Below are 20971 nucleotides of genomic sequence, written 5' to 3' on the forward strand. Positions count from 1 at the left end.
TAAATCTAAGTCAAAGTTCAATATCGGTCCCTTCCGATGCATACTCCATGCATCCAACCTGAGCTTTACTTTAACAATGCTCTGGAAAGAACATAGCACTTCTCCAAATGCAAGTAAACTCTGTTGTAGATTATCATATCAGTAAAACCCTATGTCTGATAAATATAGGAATCTTTATTCACATAGTCATGTTTACTTTCCAATGTGTTGACGGCACAATAAACAGGATCAAGTATGTGAAAAGGGTTTCAGATGAATTTATACATTATGTACATATAATCATGAAATAAATCATGTGAACCATGCAACATTAAATGTTATTTCTGATCTATATTAATAAGTAAATCTGAATATATTGAAATGAGTTTTATTTAGGGCATAAAACCTAACAGAAACGTGATTTTTTGATGCACTTCTGGCCGCGGCGAGACCACTTTTGGTCGCGGCGAGTGTCCGTACGGTCAGGGGTATTTTTGTCCGACAAACCCTAAAAATTAGTTATAAATAGAAAACTACGATTAGAAGTCAAAGGAAGCGATTTGGAACCTTAAAACACAGTAGAGAGCGGCAGGAAGAGTAGAGTGATTCACGTGAAGATCCAGAATTCATCCACCAATAGTTTCTTTCTTTATTCCTCTTTAATTTCTTTATGTTGAATATTGTTATAGGAATGGTTATGGATTTATTTTTGAACTAAATTTCCCATTTAGGGAGGATGATGATTGTTGTTTAATGTTTTGCCTAGTTAATGTTTAATTGCCATTCCTTCATTCTTGTTTGTGAAATTATCTTAATTTGTGTTTAATTTCATGTTTAAGATTGATCACCTTGTGCATGCTTTATGATCTCAATTCGAAATCTAAAAAGTGAGAATTGAGAATGCTAAAATTTGGATAATCGATGTTCTATGTGAAACGAGAGTATTTACATGACTTATGTGACGAGTAGATTATTACCTAATGCTGATTTCATGTTAGTTTAATTAAGGAATTAATTAGATAACATGTGATTTAGAACCTAGAAGATCTGAAAAGAGCTAGGTTACTTTATAATCTGTCATTCATTTCAAGAATAGGATAGGAATTAGGCATTAACGATTTGGGTAAACAACAACAGGATTCTCCTCCCTATTATCTCATCTTGCTTAAACTCTATTGTGTTATAAGTTTTCTGAATTTCTTTAATTCTTTTAAATCTTAATTATTTTCGATTTGCCAAATAGAATTATAGGTATAGTTTAGTAGTAGTTAGTCCAATTCCCTGTGGTTCGACCTCACCTGTGTGAGTTTACTACTTGATTGCGTATACTTGCATAGTGTTTATAATTTTCGTAACACATTGACTGATTCGGCAATATTTGATGTCATTATTTTGTATCTCCTGTTCATGCCATATAGTCTTGTCCACTTTTCGACACCAATTTCATTCACCTAGTAATCTCTTATTCTTACATCTATATTATCCAAGTCTTGCATGCTCTTTTCAAAATCTTCTATGTTGTAAGCTTTAGATGCACTATTAAATGCAATCTTGAGCTCATCACATCCTTTTTTGAATTTCATTTTTATATTCTTCATCAAATGGTAACAACATACCCCATGCATTATATCTGGAAAGGTCTCTTTTGCTGCTTTTAGTATACTCTCATGTCTATCTGATACGTTGCATTGACCTTCTTTTTCGCCATAAGTTTTCTTTATTTTGTGAAAAAACCATTCCCAAGAGCTGTCATTTTCGGAATCTACTACTGCAAATGCAAGTGGGAATATATGTCTATTTACATTTTGTGCACTTGCTATCAACAAAGTGCCTCCATGTTGGTTTGTTAAAAAAGTTCCATCTGTGACTATTATTGGAGTATAGTGTTGCCAACCTTTTATTGAAGCACCTACTACAAAGTATAGATATTTGAATTTGTTATCTTCATCTGTCACTAGGTCTGTAATTGTTCCTGTTTCAAAAGTAACCAATTAGTTTATTATATAAATACCTATGTAGCATATTATTATGTTTATTCATATCAATTATTTATTACTTTATGTAGACGAAGTATTTTATTACCTGGGTTTGATATTTGCATCATGTATAAAATTGATAGTATCTCACTGTATGATTCTTGTGGGCAGCGACGAGCATCCACAATTGCCTTTTCTCTAGCTCTCCATGCTTTTTGGTAAGGTATAGGGACATTGTAATCATCTGCCATGTCATCCACAATTTCTGTTGGAGTGTAATCTCTTTTTGGGTTTACAAACTTGTTTTTTATAACCTTTCCAACCAAGTTGCTTGTAGCTTGAGGATGGTCTCCAGAAGTAATGTCCAATGAACATGTATGAGTATGCTCTATTTTTCTTATGATAAACATGTCAGTCTTTCCATGTTTTGATGCTAAGAATGTCCAGTTGCAATTATCATCAATACAAACTAGTTTATAGTCTAGTTTTGATGATCTTTTTACCTTGAAAGGTTGATTGTATCTTATTGAGTGAAAGCTTACTGCTTGTTGAAGGGTTTCCTTGTTTGCGAAAACTTGGCCAATGTGTATTTCAGCAACTTGAGGATTTGAAATTATTTGATTTGGTTTGGAGCTTTCTTCCATTGATTTTTGAGTTTGTTCAATCACATACTATATCATCTTTGTTGCATATTCTGTTCTTGGTGGTAGCAGTTGCCTTGTTTGTAAACTAGTTTCCCCAATGTAGGTATAGTTTATTCTATTATTGTGTTCATTGTCGGTTGTGGATGTTGAGATGTTAACGAAGATAGGATATTTAGTCTCATCATTATTTTTCCTTCGTATTTGTTCATAAAACTTGCATCCACTATCATCTTTGATTCTTATTGGTGGTATGCCTTCCGTTACTTGAAATTGAAGATCAATCGTATATTTATTTCTGTCCAAATTCAAAGCTTCATATACTATGTGAGAAAGCTCATAATGTGAACAATCTGTTGGAATTAGTATGCATTCGAATTCATAATCAACGTAAGTTGTTCTGTCAACCCAAGTTCCATTGTAAAAAAGAATCATTGTTCTAACATCCATATTCCTGCATGATTTTTTTAGTTTAATCATGTTAAGTATTGTATACAGTAAAATTTTGTTCATAGTTAGAATATGTATATACAAAAATAGTAAACATGTGATATGAATAGGTGTTCTGTCAATAAACTAAATTTTATATTTATTATAAGGTCTATATGCAGTTTTACGAATTAGATTCCTACATTTTGAACTATAATATTTGAGCGATTACAATTACAAAGGTTTATAGTGTATTGTCATTTTTAAAGTATTTAGTATTGATTAGTTATCTATCAGTTCTTATTACAATTGGTAAACTATCTGATTAGTACTGATTAATTGTTAAGTAATCATGTTTAACAGAATTAACAAACATGATGCATTTTTAGGTGTTTTGAGATTCAGAAGGTGTAATGTGTTATAAGGAGTAGTATGTATCGTATTGTATAATATGTACCTTATTCAGATATAGTTTTTGATGTTGTAGTTGACGTACTTCTTCTTCCTCAAAGCAACGATCTCTGGTTTTCATTTTTTTTTTGTTGTGATCAACTGATAGGTTTATTGATCGTTTGATTTGTAGATCGAATTAGAGAGATGATGATTTGCTTGTTGTAAACATCAACGTTTTTGAGAGATATGATGATCGATTCTCCAATTTTCAAATCTGTCGAGGTCTGCGTCAATGGTATTTTTTCGTTCAAGTTTGGTTTGGTTTCTGTTTTTTGATTTCGTGTATTATTCCTATGGTATTTATAGCTTTCTGTTTTAATCAAGTTAACCACGCGCAGAGATGGTCGAGAGAAGTGGAGTTGTGGGCGCGTCTCCTTCATCGCCGGTGGTTCCAAAATAATCCCAGCTAATAACGGTATGGTTGATGACGTGTCACGGCATACGGATGGATTGTTTTTATATAACGTTTTTTTTGTAATATTAATGTATATAATGTATATATATATAAAAATCTCCCTTAATTATAAGTACACAAAAAAACTCAAATATATATTCCGTGTATATTAAATAAACAATATATATAATTATAAAAGAAAATATAATTAACATAGTTAAATAAATTTATTAATAACTTAAATACGTTATAATTATTTATATATTTTTTTAAAGATTAGTAGCCAAAATATTATATACAAAGAAACCACTTCTAAAAAAAATGTTAGTATGTAATTTATATTTTAAATTAGATTATATCATATTAATATTTTTAGTTAAGATATTTTGATTGTTTTGAAATATCGTCAAAACAAACTCATCAAAACTTTGATAATTATAACAATATATTTATATATTTTTTTAAAATATATATTTATATATAGTTCATTAATTGTGATTATAATTTTATTTTTATCAAAATTTTGTTATTAATAAAAATCTACATATTTACAATTATTATAAAATTAGTTATAATTATGATTATAAAAAAAAAAAAATTAGTTAGTTTAAATTAAGATATTTGGTATTGGATTTAAAATTTCAAAAAATCTTGAAAATAAATACCAATTTTATTAATTTTTATTTAACAAATTCTTATTTAAATTTTATATCAACTAATAATTAAGAAAAAAAAAAGATAAATAGTTTATTCTAATTATAGTTAATAAAATAAATAAATTATAATATATAGTGAATCATAAGAGACTCCACCATAATCTTTGCAAATCCATACAAAAAAAATTAAAAATGTTGGTTTTAATTTTTTTTAATGATACAATTTTTTTTGAAAAAAAGAAAAAAAAAACTACTTGTGTTGAAGTTCAAAGAAGCGGTAATTTGTTGAGTAGATAAAAAATTAAAACTCTACTTATTCCATTTACTTGAATAAATAAAATAATACAAAGTTTCCATTTATTTAACTAAAACAACAAAATAATTTATGAGAGATTAATATTTAAAGAGGAACGATATAACCGAATGAAAATTTTTTGGGTTGAGTCACGGATTAAGTCGCTCTCTTTAAGACGTTCGCGGAACTGCCCAGGAGTGTGCAAGCAGTCAGAATTTGCCGGTCGTCCCCAGGATAAAACAGCCTAGTCGTCGCACTGTATCGGAACCCCACTGCACTGTAGAGCATCGTCGAATACACCCAACTAATTTTGATACCGCAGATGGAATTTTTAGTATTTATGAAAACTGTTTTTTTTTATAAGAAAAGATGTTTTCTTCCCATCAGTTCAATCGCATTATATAGGCGAATGGATTGAATAATCGTAACGGGAAGAATAACGTTTTCTGAATCGTGGGGTGAGTTGGTTTGAACGTGTCTCGTTAACTGATACGACTAAGTAATCAATTTATCAGTTTAATTAAACATGTTTCTTAATTAAATTAATAAATAAAAACTAATTATTTTATTAAATAATTTTTCTGTAAAAAATAATATAGTGTCACACCACACCACCCAACTCGGCCCGGCTCGGACAGCGCGCGCGCGAGTGTGTGGTGGGTCAAGTGTGTGTGTCCTCACCCATTCGCACAAAACTGGGTACCCCTTGGGGCCCAAACCCAAATGCCAAAGTTACACTCTTTATACCCTTGTAAATGAGGGTTCATATCCCATGTGGGACTCTTTCCAACTCACACACACTAAGACACTTATATATTTTGTTAAAAGATTCACAACATTTCCAACAATCCCCCACTTAAATTTTTTTAAAAAAATATTTCCATCTACTAGTATCATTCAACAATAAGATTGAGCATAAACAAAGGTATCTTTCGATTTGAACCTCTACGTAGTGAATACGATTTAGATTTTACTTGTAAAGACCGCTTAGTTTAATTTGGAAATTAGCAGTTAATCATGTTTAATTATGAAAATTATTTATAGCTATTTAAATAATTATTATACTGTTATTATTCAATTCAGAGATGCATTTTTATGTCATTTAGTAGTTTTCATAATTTTACATTTCCGGTGCCCGTTATTTTGGAACTCGGTGTTTGGCTCAGTAAAATAACAACTTAGTATGTTAGTAGTTTGGGACGGTTTATTAGACATTGAGAATGTCGGGAATGGCCGGGAATTTAGAATTTCCCAAAAATACCCCTTTAGTGTTATTTATGTGATTTTAGTGTGAAGGGGCAAAATGGTCATTTTTGCCCCATTATTATTTTGTCTTCTAGTGATTTTAATAGTTGAATTGTATGTTTATTTTATTAATTTTTGGCTGAAGTATATGGGGGCAAATTGCTTTTGTTTCTCATTTATTAAAAAAATTCTAAGTTAGAAAAATTGGAAAACTTTTTCTCTCTCAAAGCTCTCTCTCTTTCGGCCACCCTTAGAGCAGCTAGGGCTCTTGATTTTGCTCTCTCAACCCTTTGATTTCAACAACTCTTTGTGTAATCCAAGTCAAGGTTTGATCTCTAGTAACTTTTCTTGTATGTTTTCTTGAATTTTTGATGAAAAAGAAGTGTTGTTGCATGCTTGTTTTAGTGGTTCTTGTTGCTGTGAATTATTGTGATGTTTCTGAGGTTTAATCTTGCTGTTTTAAGTAGGTTAGAGCTAGTGTAAATGCATGTTAATTGCTTTGATTTCAAGATTGAAAGTTTTAGCTCAAAGTTTGGTTTTCAAAGAGAATTTTCAAAAGTTGTGGCTGTAGTGTTTGCATGATTTAGAGTTAGTTTTCTGCAGTGTTATTATGCTTAGTTATGAAGTTCTAAGCTAGTTTTGAGGCTTGTTAGTGAGCTTTAGCCAAGTTTGAGTTTGAACTCAAAGCTTGGAGCTCACATGGTGTTTTTCAATTCTGTGCATTCTGGGTTGTGTTATTGCTTTAGATATGTTATTTGGGTCCTATAGAACAGGTCTGGAAGGTTTGAGGTGATTTGGGTTAGTTTGATTGAGTGGTGAATTTTTGAAAAATTCCTGCGAGGAACCGGAATTCCGGTTGTGCAACCGGAATTTCGGATGAGGGTCCAGGAATTCTCAGAACCGGAATTCCGGTTGCAGAACCGGTCTACCGGTTGGGGAATTTTCAGGAACCCTAGTTTTCCTCGATTTTATGTTATTTGGGGTATTGCCATGCTTTTTATCGATAGGGAAACTTTTAGTTCCTAGTTTAAGTCCCCGTGAAGTGATTTAGCGTATCACTTATAGTGTTGTGATTTTTATGGTTTAGGAGCCTGTAATTCGCCATGCAGATAGTTCCAGTCAGGTTGACCGGCACACCTGAATTCGGTATCCAGGTAAGATTAGTATAACAGTATGCATATGTAGATTACATGTTTAGCGTGCATGTAGGAAGCCTGTTAGATTACATTAGATATGTATGTTGGCTTCGAACCATCCAACTGTGTCACGTCGGTACAGGCTGGAGTATGACCCAGCGGAGTATGACCGGTTCGACCGATTAGGCCGACACCGTATCACGTCGGTACGAGTGAGTATGACCAACAGCCGGAGTATGACCGGTTCGACCGATTAGGCTGATACTTAGGTTGGTGTTCTGTACTATTTGACGTATCACGTCGGTACAGGCTGGAGTATGACCAGCAGCTGGAGTATGACCGGTTCGACCGATTAGGCTGATACTGTAACACGTCGGTACAGGCTGGAGTATGACCAGCAGCCGGAGTATGACCGGTTCGACCGATTAGGCTGTTACTTGTCAATAGTACCGTCCCTATGAACGTTCAGAACTCAGTACCGTATTGGACACGGCAGTTAGGGGGACTCAGTATCGTGTTGGACACGACAGTTAGGGTTATGGTTAGGGGTATGGGCGTCTGATCATGACCAGGATTTATGTATGAATATTATTATGCTTTTCTTACTGAGTTTGTTGACTCACAATGCTATGTTTATGTGTAGGTAAGGGCAAGGCTAGAGCTGATGGACCGTGAACGAGCCTATGAAGATTGTACATGTCGGGGCGGTTAGGCCTGGAGCGTACGATCATCGGGACAACGAGGCTATTTTGTAATTAGTCGCTAGGCGACAAGTATTTTGTTTAGACAGTAAAATTTTGTAAATGGTTTTGTAATCGGGATCCCGAGTCTTTTGTATAAATATTTTACAAGTTTAATTAAAAAGTAAAAATTTTAATTAATCACGTTTTCCATAAACCTCGTTGATTAGCAACGAGCTGCACAACATGTTTAAAAATCACGTAATACGCCTATGCTAGTTAGGGTGTTACAATTTGGTATCAGAGCTGCCAGGTTGTCTTCCGAAGATCGTCACGACATGTACAATCATCATCAGCAGTTAGCTCGTTCTACGGTTCAGTAAGCTTTTATTGCTTTAGTAGCTTATTATTTATTTTAAAATAAGAAAAGCCTGATAGGAAGCATGTTAGTAGCCTGATAATAGAATAGGCGCATGTTTCATTTTTAATTTCCAAATTAAGCGGCATTAGTAAGCTCTTCTTGAATACGACCTGATATGCTAACTCTTGGTTTCGCAGGCGGTTCCGACTAGATGGACGCCAGGCGGACTACCAGGAGCCAGGGAAATTTGGTAGGGTCGAATCAAGGTCAGGGAGCTTAGTTTCCCCCGCCAGCTAGGGGCCGAGGTAGAGGTCCTAAAGGCAGGGCTCCTGGGCAGGGTGATGAGAACCCGCCACAGGCTGCCCAGGCCGATTAGGGAGCCCAGAATTGGGAGGTTAGGTTTGCTGAAATGCAAGCCAGAATAGAAGAGCAAGACCTCGAGATACAGAGATTGAGGCAGCAAGGGGCTCCTGTAGTGCCTGTGCCAGTAGTTCCAGTGGCACCTGCCCCTGCTGCTCAGGCTGAAATAGTGGTGGCGGCCAACAGATTGGAACCTTTGTATGAACAGTTCCAGAAGCAAGCACCTCCGGTCTTTCTGGGAGGTCCAGATTTGATGAAGCCCGAACAGTGGCTAACGATGATCACCAAAATCCTAAACTTTATGGGTGTCACCGGGAACGACAGAGTGGTGTGTGCCACTTTCCAGTTCCAGGAAGACGCTCTGGTCTGGTGGGACATGGTGTCTCAGATCCATGACGTCACTACTATGACCTGGGAAAGGTTCCAGGAACTCTTTAATGCCAAGTATTATAACGAGGCGGTCAGAAGCGCCAAGAGGAAAGAGTTCGCCCACCTGACCCAGCGAGAGAATATGAGCGTGACCGAGTATACTACTCAGTTCGACCGGTTGGCGAGGTTAGCCTGGGTATAGTGCCAATCGACTTCAGCAAGAAAGAGAAGTACCTGGACGGGTTAAATGCGAAGATTAAACATGACTTGATGATCACCACTGATGACAAGACACCTATGTTGAGATGGTGGAGAAGGCACTGCGAGCTGAGGGCGCAGTTGGATGTATGTCGGAGTCAGCTAGTACTCCAGCGAGTGGCGGGGCTCCTACCCCTCCTGCATCAGGCTTTAGCAGGGGGAGTAGTGGTTCGGCCATGGACCAGAAGAGGAGAGCATCCACTGCATCCGGAGGCTCGAGTCAGAACAAGAGGTTCCGGGGGAACCAGAATAGAGGTAGTCGTCCTGGTGGTGCAGAGACCCGGTTCTCCTATCCCGAGTGCCCCAGCTGCAAAAGGCACCATCGGGGTAAATGCAAAGGTCAGGGGTGCTTTCACTGTGGCATGCCCGGACACTTCAAGAGGGATTGTCCCCAGCTCCGCTCAGAGGCACCGAGAGCTCCGGCGATACCCACTCCAATTAGGGTGTTCGCCATCACTCAGGCTGATGCAGATGCCAGCCCATCAGTTGTAACAGGTCAGCTTTCTGTTAATAACTCGCTTTACTCAGTACTGTTTGATTCTGGGGCTACACATTCGTATGTGGCAGCCAGAGTCTTTAGTAAATTGGATAGACCGTATGATAGATATGAATCAGGGTTTGGAACCCTATTACCTGGCGGAGAGTTAGTTATCTCCAAAAGGTGGATTAGGTCTATGCCGATCAGAATAGATGGTAGAGAGTTAAGTGCTGACTTGATAGAGATGAGCCTAGTAGAGTTCGATATTATTTTAGGAATGGATTTCCTATCTAAATATTCGGCGAGTATTGATTGCAAAAGGAAGATGGTGATCTTCCAACCGGAAAGTGAGGAACCTTTTGTGTTTGTTGGCTCAGTTCGGGGATTTCGGATCCCGGTGATTTCGGCCATGTCAGCTAGAGAATTATTGCATGGTGGATGCTTAGGGTTCCTGGCCGTGGTGGTGGACACCACTCAGCCAGATACCATTCGGCCGGAGGACATCAAGGTGGTTCGGGAATTTTTAGATGTTTTTCTCGAAGAACTTCCAGGGTTACCACCTCAGCGGGAGATTGACTTCGTGATAGATTTGGCACCAGGGGTGGAACCGGTTTCCAAAGCTCCATATAGAATGGCTTCAGCTGAACTTAAGGAATTAAAGATTCAGCTTCAAGGGTTGCTTGACATAGGGTTTATCCGGCCTAGTGTGTCACCCTGGGGAGCCCCGGTTTTATTCGTCAAGAAGAAAGATGGAACTATGAGGATGTGCATCGATTACAGAGAATTGAACAAGCTAACAGTGAAGAATAAATATCCATTACCTAGGATCGATGATTTGTTCGATAAGCTTCAGGGGAAGACGGTCTTTTCTAAGATTGATCTTCGTTCGGGTTATCATCAGTTGAGAATCCGAGAGGAGGACATTTCGAAGATGGCTTTCCGCACTAGGTATGGACATTATGAATTCCTGGTTATGTCGTTCGGACTAACCAATGCTCCTGCAACATTCATGGACTTGATGAATAGAGTATTCAAGGATTTCCTCGATATCTGTGTGATTGTGTTTATCGACGACATCCTCGTGTACTCTCAATCAGAAGAGGAGCATGAATTACATCTTCAGATGGTACTGCAACGGCTTCGTGAACACAAGCTTTATGCCAAGTTCAAGAAATGCGAATTTTGGCTATCTTAGGTGTCCTTCTTAGGGCACATTGTGAGCAAAGATGGGATCAAGGTGGATCCCGGGAAGATCGAATCCGTCAGGGATTGGCCGAGACCGAAGACTGTGACAGAGATCAGAAGCTTCTTGGGTTTAGCTGGGTACTACCGTAGGTTCGTGGAAGGGTTTTCAAAAATTTCAATGCCCCTAACCGAACTTACAAAGAAGAATCAGCGGTTTGTCTGGTCAGACAAGTGCGAAGCTAGTTTTCAGGAGCTGAAGCAAAGGTTGATTACCACTCCAGTGCTAGCTTTGCCTTCAGACAACGAGAAATTTGTTGTTTATTGCGATGCATCCAGACAGGGTCTGGGGTGTGTGTTGATGCAAGCTGATCGGGTCATCGCTTATGCCTCCCGTCAGTTAAAGGATTACGAACAGTGATACCCGACTCATGACATAGAGTTGGCCGCAGTGGTTTTTGCATTGAAGATTTGGCGGCATTACCTTTACGGAGAAAGGTGTGAAATCTATACCGACCATAAAAGTCTCAAGTATTTCTTTACTCAGAAAGATTTGAACATGAGACAGAGACGTCGGTTGGAATTAGTGAAAGATTACGACTGTGAGATTCTCTATCACCTTGGGAAGGCCAATGTAGTGGCTGATGCCCTGAGCAGAAAGGGTCCCGGGCAGGTAGCTAGCATGGTTCAGATTTCAACTCAACTAGCAGAGGATATGGTTAGATCCAGCATTGAGTTTGTGGTAGGTCAGCTTCACAACTTAACGCTGCAATCTGATTTGTTGGAAAGAATTAAGGTCGCTCAGATGACGGATCCAGAGTTAGTGAAGATCAGAGATGAGGTTTTGGCTGGTCAAGCTAGGGACTTTTCAGTGTCAGACAACGGGATGCTTCTGTATAAAGCTAGGGTTTGTGTTCCGAATAGTGTGGAACTCAAGAATGAGATCTTTGAGGAGGCTCATTCTACCCCGTATTCTCTGCATCCCGGCACCACTAAGATGTACCAAGATCTTAAACCATACTTCTGGTGGAGCGGTACGAAGAAGAATTTGGTAGAATTCGTATCGAGATGCCTCACTTGTCAGCAGATTAAGGCTGAACATCAGAGACCAGCAGGGTTGTTGCAGCCTCTAACCCTACCAGAATGGAAGTGGGAAGATATCACGATGGATTTTATGGTCGGGTTACCTAGGACCACGGGTTTGTTTGATTCCATCTGGGTAGTGGTGGATCGATTCACGAAATCTGCTCATTTTCTGCCGGTTAGAACAACATTTACAGTGGATCAGTTGGCAGAATTGTATGTCAGAGAGATTGTAAGACTTCACGAGGTACCGAAGTCTATAGTTTCGGATAGGGATCCGAAGTTCACCTCCAAATTTTGGCAGAGTTTACAACGAGCAATGGGTACAAAGCTGAAATTCAGTACAGCATTCCATCCTCAGACAGATGGTCAGTCCGAAAGGACAATTCAGATATTGGAGGACATGTTGCGAGCCTGTGTTATGGATTTTGAAGGCTCATGGAATAAATATCTACCGTTAATAGAATTTTCTTAGAACAACAGTTATCAGAGTACGATAGGGATGGCTCCCTATGAACTGTTATACGGTAGGAAGTGTAGATCTCCCATTCACTGGGATGAGACAGGGGAGAGAAAGTACTTAGGTCCAGAGTCAGTGCAACGGACCAATGAGGCAATAGAGAAGATAAAAGCTAGAATGCTTGCCTCACAGAGTAGACAGAAAAGTTATGCAGATCCGAAACGCAGAGATGTTGAGTTCCAAGTAGGGGACCATGTGTTTTTACGGGTATCTCCAATGAAGGGGATCAAACGTTTCGGGAAAAGAGGCAAGTTATGCCCTAGATTTACAGGACCTTTCGAGATTCTCGAGAAGATAGGTCAAGTGGCATACTGGTTAACGTTGCCTCCAGCGTTATCAGCAGTTCACAACGTATTCCATGTCTCGATGTTGAGAAAAAACGTTTCAGATCCCTCTCATATACTTAGTTATGAGAGCCTAGAACTGCAGCCAGATATGACTTACGAAGAGCAGCCAGTGCAGATCCTGGATAGAAAGGATAAAGTCCTTCGGAATAAGACCATAGCTTTGGTCAAAGTCCTCTAGAGAAACAACAAGGTGGAGGAAGCCACCTGGGAGCTAGAGTCAGATATGAGAGCTCAATATCCAGAGTTATTCAGGTTAGATTTCGGGGACGAAATCCTTTTAAGGGGGGAATAGTTGTAAAGACCGCTTAGTTTAATTTGGAAATTAGCAGTTAATCATGTTTAATTATGAAAATTATTTATAGCTATTTAAATAATTATTATACTGTTATTATTGAATTCAGAGATGCATTTTTATGTCATTTAGTAGTTTTCATAATTTTGCATTTCCGGTGCCCGTTATTTTGGAACTCGGTGTTTGGCTCAGTAAAATCACAACTTAGTATGTTAGTAGTTTGGGACGGTTTATTAGACATTGGGAATGTCGGGAATGGCCAGGAATTTAGAATTTCCCAAAAATACCCCTTTAGTGTTATTTATGTGATTTTAGTGTGAAGGGGAAAAATGGTCATTTTTGCCCCATTATTATTTTGTCTTTTAGTGATTTTAATAGTTGAATTATATGTTTATTTTATTAATTTTTGGCTGAAGTATATGGGGGTCAATTGCTTTTGTTTCTCATTTATTCAAAAATTTCTAAGTTAGAAAAATTGGAAAACTTTTTCTCTCTCAAAGCTCTCTCTCTTTCGGCCACCCTTAGAGCAGCTAGGGCTCTTGATTTTGCTCTCTCAACCCTTTGATTTCAGCAGCTCTTTGTGTAATCCAAGTCAAGGTTTGATCTCTAGTAACTTTTCTTGTATGTTTTCTTGAATTTTTGATGAAAAAGAAGTGTTGTTGCATGCTTGTTTTAGTGGTTCTTGTTGCTGTGAACTATTGTGATGTTTCTGAGGTTTAATCTTGCTGTTTTAAGTAGGTTAGAGCTAGTGTAAATGTATGTTAGTTGCTTTGATTTCAAGATTGAAAGTTTTAGCTCAAAGTTTGGTTTTCAAAGAGAATTTTCGAAATTTGTGGCTGTAGTGTTTGCATGATTTAGGGTTAGTTTTCTACAGTGTTATTATGCTTAGTTATGAAGTTTTAAGCTAGTTTTGAGGCTTGTTAGTGAGCTTTAGCCAAGTTTGAGTTTGAACTCAAAGCTTGGAGCTCACATGGTCAATTCTGTGCATTCTGGGTTGTGTTATTGCTTTAGATATGTTATTTGGGTCCTATAGAACAGGTCTAGAAGGTTTGAGGTGATTTGGGTTAGATTTGATTGAGTGGTGAATTTTTGAAAAATTCCTACGAGGAACCGGAATTCCAGTTGTGCAACCGGAATTCCGGATGAGGGTCCAGGAATTCTCAGAACCGGAATTCCGGTTGCAGAACCGGTCTACAGGTTGGGGAATTTTCAGGAACCCTAGTTTTCCTCAATTTTATGTTATTTGGGGTATTGCCATGCTTTTTATCGATAGGGAAACTTTTAGTTGCTAGTTTAAGTTCCCGGGAAGTGATTTAGCATATCAATTATAGTGTTGTGATTTTTTTCGTTTAGGAGCACATGTCTAGCGCGAATAGTTCCGATCGAGTTCACCGGCACACCTGAATTCGGTATCAAGGTAAGATTAGTATAACAGTATGCATATGTAGATTACATGTTTAGCGTGCATGTAGGAAGCCTATTAGATTACATTAGATATGTATGTTGGCTTCGAACCATCCAATTGTGTCACGTCGGTACAGGCTGGAGTATGACCAGCAGCCGGAGTATGACCGGTTCGACCGATTAGGCTGACACTGTATCACGTCAATACAGGCTGGAGTATGACCAGCAGCCAGAGTATGACCGGTTCGACCGATTAGGCTGATACTTAGATTGGTGGTTCCGTACTATTTGACGTATCACGTCGGTACAGGCTGGAGTATGACCAGCAGTCGGAGTATGACCGGTTTGACCGATTAGGCTGATACTGTAACACGTCGGTACAGGCTGGAGTATGACCAGCAGCCGGAGTATGTCCGGTTCGACCGATTAGGCTGTTACTTGTCAGTAGTACCGTCCCTGTGAACGTTCAGAACTCAGTACCGTGTTGGACACGGTGGTTAGGGGGACTCAGTATCGTGTTGGACACGACACTTAGGGTTATGGTCAGGGGTATGGGCGTCTGATCATGACCGGGATTTATGTATGAATATTATTATGCTTTTCTTACTGAGTCTGTCGAATCACAGTGCTATGTTTATGTGTAGGTAAGGGCAAGGCTAGAGCTGATGGACCGTGAACGTGCCTATGAAGATTGTACATGTTGGGGCGGTTAGGCCTGGAGCGTACGATCATCGGGACAGCGAGGCTATTTTGTAATTAGTCGCTAGGCGACAAGTATTTTGTTTAGACAGTAAACTTTTGTAAATGGTTTTGTAATCGGGATCCCGAGTCTTTTGTATAAATATTTTACAAGTTTAATTAAAAAGTAAAAATTTTAATTAATCACGTTTTCCATAAACCTCGTTGATTAGCAACGAGCTGCACAGCATGTTTAAAAATTACGTAATACGCCTATGCTAGTTAGGGTGTTACATTACTAGAGTGACCCATAGTCTTGAACTCTATCTCTAACATTATACCACGCAACAACCTTTTCAAGGGTGTAGTCAAAAGCCCGTGCGTTAATGGCCATGCACGTCTATCCCAGTATAGTGAACACTCTAGAAATTTTGCCCAAAATTTCATAAAAAGCGGCCCTACTCCCACATTCACATAGGTGAGTCTATCAAGAGTACTCCCGTAGCTCTGTACTCCAGTCCACTTGGAGTATAGATCTCATTAAGAGTTTCTATTAACTCAGCCTTAAATCGCTTCAGGAATTCATGCTTCTCTTTTCGTATCATTATAGCATGAACTTACTTTTATCACTTCATAACTTGTTATTACCCATTGAACCTATTTCTTGGGATCTCCAGTCTATAGGTCGGGTTGCCATTATGAGTGATTCATCAATCTAAGGGCAACAGTCCCATTCCTTTCGATGTTTTAAGGACTTTCTCTCTAGCTAAACCTTTCTTCAAAGGATTAGCTAAGTTATCATCAGTGCGTACATGATCCACTCTAACAGCTCCTGTTGAGAGAAACTCTCTAACAGTGCTGTGCTTACGACATATTTGTTGTCTCTTACCGTTGTAATAACGGTTCTGTACTTTTGCAATAGCCGCGGTACTATCGCAATGGATCAACACAGCTGGAATAGGTTTTTCCCATAAAGGAATCTCAGCTAGCAGGCTTCTCAGCCAACCTGCTTCTTCACTAGCAGTAGCTAGTGCTATCATTTCAGACTCCATAGTAGATTGTGTTGGAAATATTTTACCAGGATCTAGATTTACTACCAAGTATGTTTAATTAACATCCTAATATGAATTCTAAAACAATGAAATAAACACATAAGAGTTTAAGAAAACCTTACATTGGGTGCAGCGGAATATAATGACTCCTTCCATTCAGATCTCTAGCCCTTGATTCCTTTCTGTAGCAAAGCATTATCAAGATCTGAATCTGGATCTCTTTCTCTCCTTCTTTGATGCTGATTTTCTACAGTCTTACATACTATGATTGAGGTACCACTTGATGTGTGTGGGCACTACTCTATCACTCAAGGATTTCGAAATTGTAGAGAGGAAAAGAGAGAGAAAGTGGCGTGTAGGTTTTTTCTGAAAGAAACAAATGTGCAAAGTCATTGAGTTTCCTGAAGTCAACACTTTCCATTTATAGAATGCCTTTTAGGTTTAGGTTAGAATTGCATGACATTAAAATAATGAAAAAATAAATGGTAAAAACCTATGCATAGTGGGTGGCCAGAATAGGAAATTGGGCCTCACTTTGCAACTTTCCCATTTTGTTATTTTTCATTCCCATTTTCTCAAAAATGCCAATTTTCCAATTTAACCATGTAAATGCCAATTCTAATTATTTAATAACTTAAAAATAATTATTAAATAATATTGTCATTTAATATATTTATTAATTTAGAAATATAAAGTATCTTAATTAATAAATAAACCTAGAATCTCTTTTCTTTACAATTTCGCCCTTGCTTAGTGAAAATTCATAAAGTAGACATAGTCTGACTTTTAGAATTATAATTGATTAATTAAAATCAATTAACTGAGTCTTACAAGCAGTATTGTCTCAACTAGTATGGGGACCATGGGTCTATATAACCAAGCTTCCAATAAGTCGAACCGAATTTACCAAGTAAATTCCCTAACTTATTAATTCCTTATTGAATCCACTCTTAGAACTTGGAATTGCACTCTCAGTCATATAGATCGCTCTATATGCTCCACGATATCGATACGTCATTAGTTATCCATTGTTATTATCCTAATTTGATCAATGATCCTCTATATAGATGATTTACACTCTAAAGGGATTAAATTACCGTAACACCCTACAATGTATTTTATCCTTAAAACACTTAACCCTGTATAAATGATATTTCAGCTAAGTGAAATGAGTACTCCCCCATTTATTTTCGTTTGGTTAAGCTCGAAGGAAATCATCCTTTACTTTCTATTCGCCAGATAGAAGCTATAGATTCCATATTTATATTAGCGCTCCCACTTAATTGCACTACCGTGTTCCCAAAATGTACGTATCACCCTGACCCAAAAGTAGGCTTGACTAACAAATCAAAGAACACGAATAACACTCTTGAGATTGAACCTAATCATATCAGGATTAAGATCATTTGATCTAGGATCAACAAGTGATATTAAATTGAATAGATATTACGATAAATTCTAATATATCTAATCAAAGTTCAATATCGGCCCCTTCCGATGTATACTCCATACATCCGATACTGGTAAACTTTTCCAATGTCCTGGAAAGGATATAACACTTTTCCAAGGTGTAAGAATACCTATCACTGATTATACCATGTCATTCTAAATCCAGTGTTCTTACAAATCAGGGAATAAACTTTCGAACATATAATTAAGATTATATTCCACTGTGCTGACAACACTATAATCATTAACAAATTCATATGTTCTGGACTTAAATGGAATTCATTCATTATATATATAATCATGAAATAAATCATGTGAACCATGCAACATAAAATGTTATTTCTGATCTTTATTAATAAGTAATTCTGATTATATTGAAATGTGTTTTATTTAGGGCACAAAACCCAACAGATTGAGCCAGAATAGTCTGTTTCTTAGACTTCCATGAAACAGCTCCACCAGTTATGCTAAAAATATAGCCACTGGTTACCTTGGAGTCATCTGATAAAGTGTTCCAATTAGCATCACTGTACCCCTCAAGTACAGCTGGAAACTTTTGATGATGTAATCCAAGAGTCAATGTTCTTTTGAGGTATCTCATGACCCTCTCTATAGCATTCCAATGCTCTGCACTAGGTCTACTAGTAAACCTGCATAATAACCCACGCCATAGGCAATGTGGGTTCTAGTACAATCAGTGGCATACCGAAGACTGCCAATGATGCTCGCATATTCAGATTGTCTTACACCATCACCAGTGTTCTTAAATAATTTTACACTGGGATCATATGGTATACAAGCAGGTTTACAGTTAAAGTAATTATATTTCTTTAAGATCTTCTCAATGTAGTGAGATTGATCCAAAGAAATTCCCTTTTCAGACCTAGTGATATGTATACCAAGGATTACATTTGCTTCACCTAGATCTTTCATGTCAAAATTTTCACATAACAGAGATTTCACATTGTTCACGACATGAATATTTGATCCAAAAATTAGCAAGTCATTCACATATAAACAAATAATAGTACACACATTATTTTCAAATTTATAGTAAATGCATTTGTCACTTTCATTTACTTTAAAGCCATGTGACATGACAAGGTTATAAAATTTCTCATGCCATGCTTAGGTGCCTGTTTCAAACCATACAAAGATTTATCTAATTTACACATTTTATGTTCTTGACCAGGAACAACAAAACCTTCAGGTTGGTCCATGTAAATCTCTTCTTCTAATTCACCATTCAAGAAAGCAGTTTTAACATCCATTTGGTGCACAACAAGATTATAAATAGGAGCAAGAGCAAAAAGCACACGAATAGATATAATTCTAGTAACAGGTGAAAATGTATCAAAGAAATCTACATTTTCTCTTTTCTAAACCCTTTGGCAACAAGACGTGCCTTGTACTTTTCAATAGTACCATCTCTTTTTAAGAATCTACTTACAACGTATTGTCTTACAACCTGGTGGTAACACAACTAAATGCCAAGTTCCATTTGACTTAAGAGAGTCCATTTCATCATTAATAACTTCATTCCATAAATCAGCATCTAGTGAAGTCAAGGCTTCTTGGAGGTTAGAAGGATCCTCCTCTAGAGTATATGCACAAAAATCAAAACCAAAATCTTTGGTAATTCTAGGTCTTTTACTTCTTCTAGGTTCAGTTTCTATACCCTTTTCATGCTCATTATCCCTAATAGCAGTCATGTTACTAGATGATGCACCCCCACTATTTCTCAATTTAAATGGAAATCTATGTTCGAAAAAATCAGCATCATTAGATTCCAAAATAGTATGCGCATTTAAATCATAAAATCTATATGCTTTACTATTAACAGCATATCCAATAAAAACACATTCATATGCTCTACTAGCCAATTTAATTCTCTTAGGATCAGGAATTCTAACATATGCCAAACAACCCCAAGTTTTAAAATATGAGATATTGGGTTGTTTATTTTTCAAACTTTCATATGGAGAAATTTTCCTTTTAGATTTAGGAACTCTATTAAGCACATAACACACAGTTAATAAAATTTCTACCCACCAATGAGAAGCAGCACCCGAATTCAATAAAATAGCAACAACAAATTCAGTAAGAGTTCTATTTTTTCTTTCAGCTTTGCCATTCATTTCAGGTGAATAAGGTGCTGTCTTATCATGTATGATTCCATGTGAGTTATAAAATTCAACAAAAGCACTAGAATCATATTCAGTGCCTCTTTCGCTACAAAACTTCTTGATCTTTCTACTAAGTTGATTTTCAATTTCAGCCATAAATATCTTAAACATATCAAGAGCTTCATTTTTATTTTTCATTAAATATTTATAGGTAAAGTCAGAATAATCATCAATAAAAGTGATAAAGTAGCGTTTACCATTTCTAGTCTAAGTTCCATCAAGTTCACAAATATCAGAATGGATTAAATCTAGAGGCTCGGTTTCCTTTTCTATCACAGATTTATGTGGTGTTTTAGTAATCTTAGCTTGGCTACAAAATTCGTATTTTTCAAAGTCATTTAAAGATAATTTAGGAATTAGGCCTAAACTACTCATGTTCTTGATTATGCGTTTATTTACGTGACAAAGTCTAGCATGCCAAGTATTAAAAGAACACAACATATAAGCAGAAGCATTAACTTTATTGACTTGAACATTCCATTTAAAAATTCCCTCAGTTTCATATCTCTTCCCTACAAATATCCCATTGTTAGTTAAAGTAAACAAATCAGCTCCTATAGTCTGTGTGAACCCCGCCTTGTTGAGAAGGTAGCCCGAGACCAAATTCTTCCTCATCTCTGGAGTGTGCATCACATCTTTTAGAATTACAGTTCTTCCAGAGGTGAAGTTCAATTCCACATTTCCAGTACCAGCAACTATAGTGGTGTGAGAGTCACCCAACAACACATTATGATCCTCAGTAGCAGCAACATATGTTTTAAACATATTTCTATCATGGCAGACATAGCGAGAAGCGCCAGTATCTACCCACCACCCTTCAGATCCACCGATGAGGTTGATCTCTGAAATCATAGCTGTAAATGAAAACTCTTCTGTCAGGTTAGCCTGCGGAGCAGAACTAGGCCTGTTCTTACACTTTCGTGCCATATGACCTGGCTTGTTACAGTTGTAACACATGAAAAAACCAGAGTCATTTCTATTAGGGGGTACTTGCTGCCTGTTATTATGGTTCCTTTGATGGTTCCTTTGATGGTTCCATTTCTGATTGTTGTTATTGGTCCGAGGTTG

General features: G+C 37.3%; 1 protein-coding gene across 1 annotated transcript; it reads right to left on the reverse strand.

The window, feature by feature from the left end:
* Positions 1–1430: 1430 nt before the first annotated feature.
* Positions 1431–2599, reverse strand: LOC115722082 (uncharacterized). Its single transcript, XM_030651205.2, has 2 exons — positions 2062–2599; positions 1431–1951 (listed from the first exon to the last, which is right to left on the reverse strand). The coding sequence occupies exons 1-2, from the start codon at positions 2597–2599 to the stop codon at positions 1431–1433; spliced, it is 1059 nt and encodes a 352-aa protein (XP_030507065.2).
* Between the last annotated feature and the right edge of the window lie 18372 nt (positions 2600–20971).

This window comes from Cannabis sativa, chromosome 1, assembly GCF_029168945.1.
Source record: "Cannabis sativa cultivar Pink pepper isolate KNU-18-1 chromosome 1, ASM2916894v1, whole genome shotgun sequence".
Lineage (NCBI taxonomy): Eukaryota > Viridiplantae > Streptophyta > Magnoliopsida > Rosales > Cannabaceae > Cannabis > Cannabis sativa.

Excerpts from the sequence above, each read along its gene's own strand:
- LOC115722082 (XM_030651205.2), bottom strand. The coding sequence starts at position 2,599 with ATGGAAGAAAGCTCCAAACCAAATCAAATAATTTCAAATCCTCAAGTT. Across the intron at positions 1,952-2,061 it reads GATGCAAATATCAAACCCAG|GAACAATTACAGACCTAGTG; the intron begins GTAATAAAATAC and ends CTTTTGAAACAG.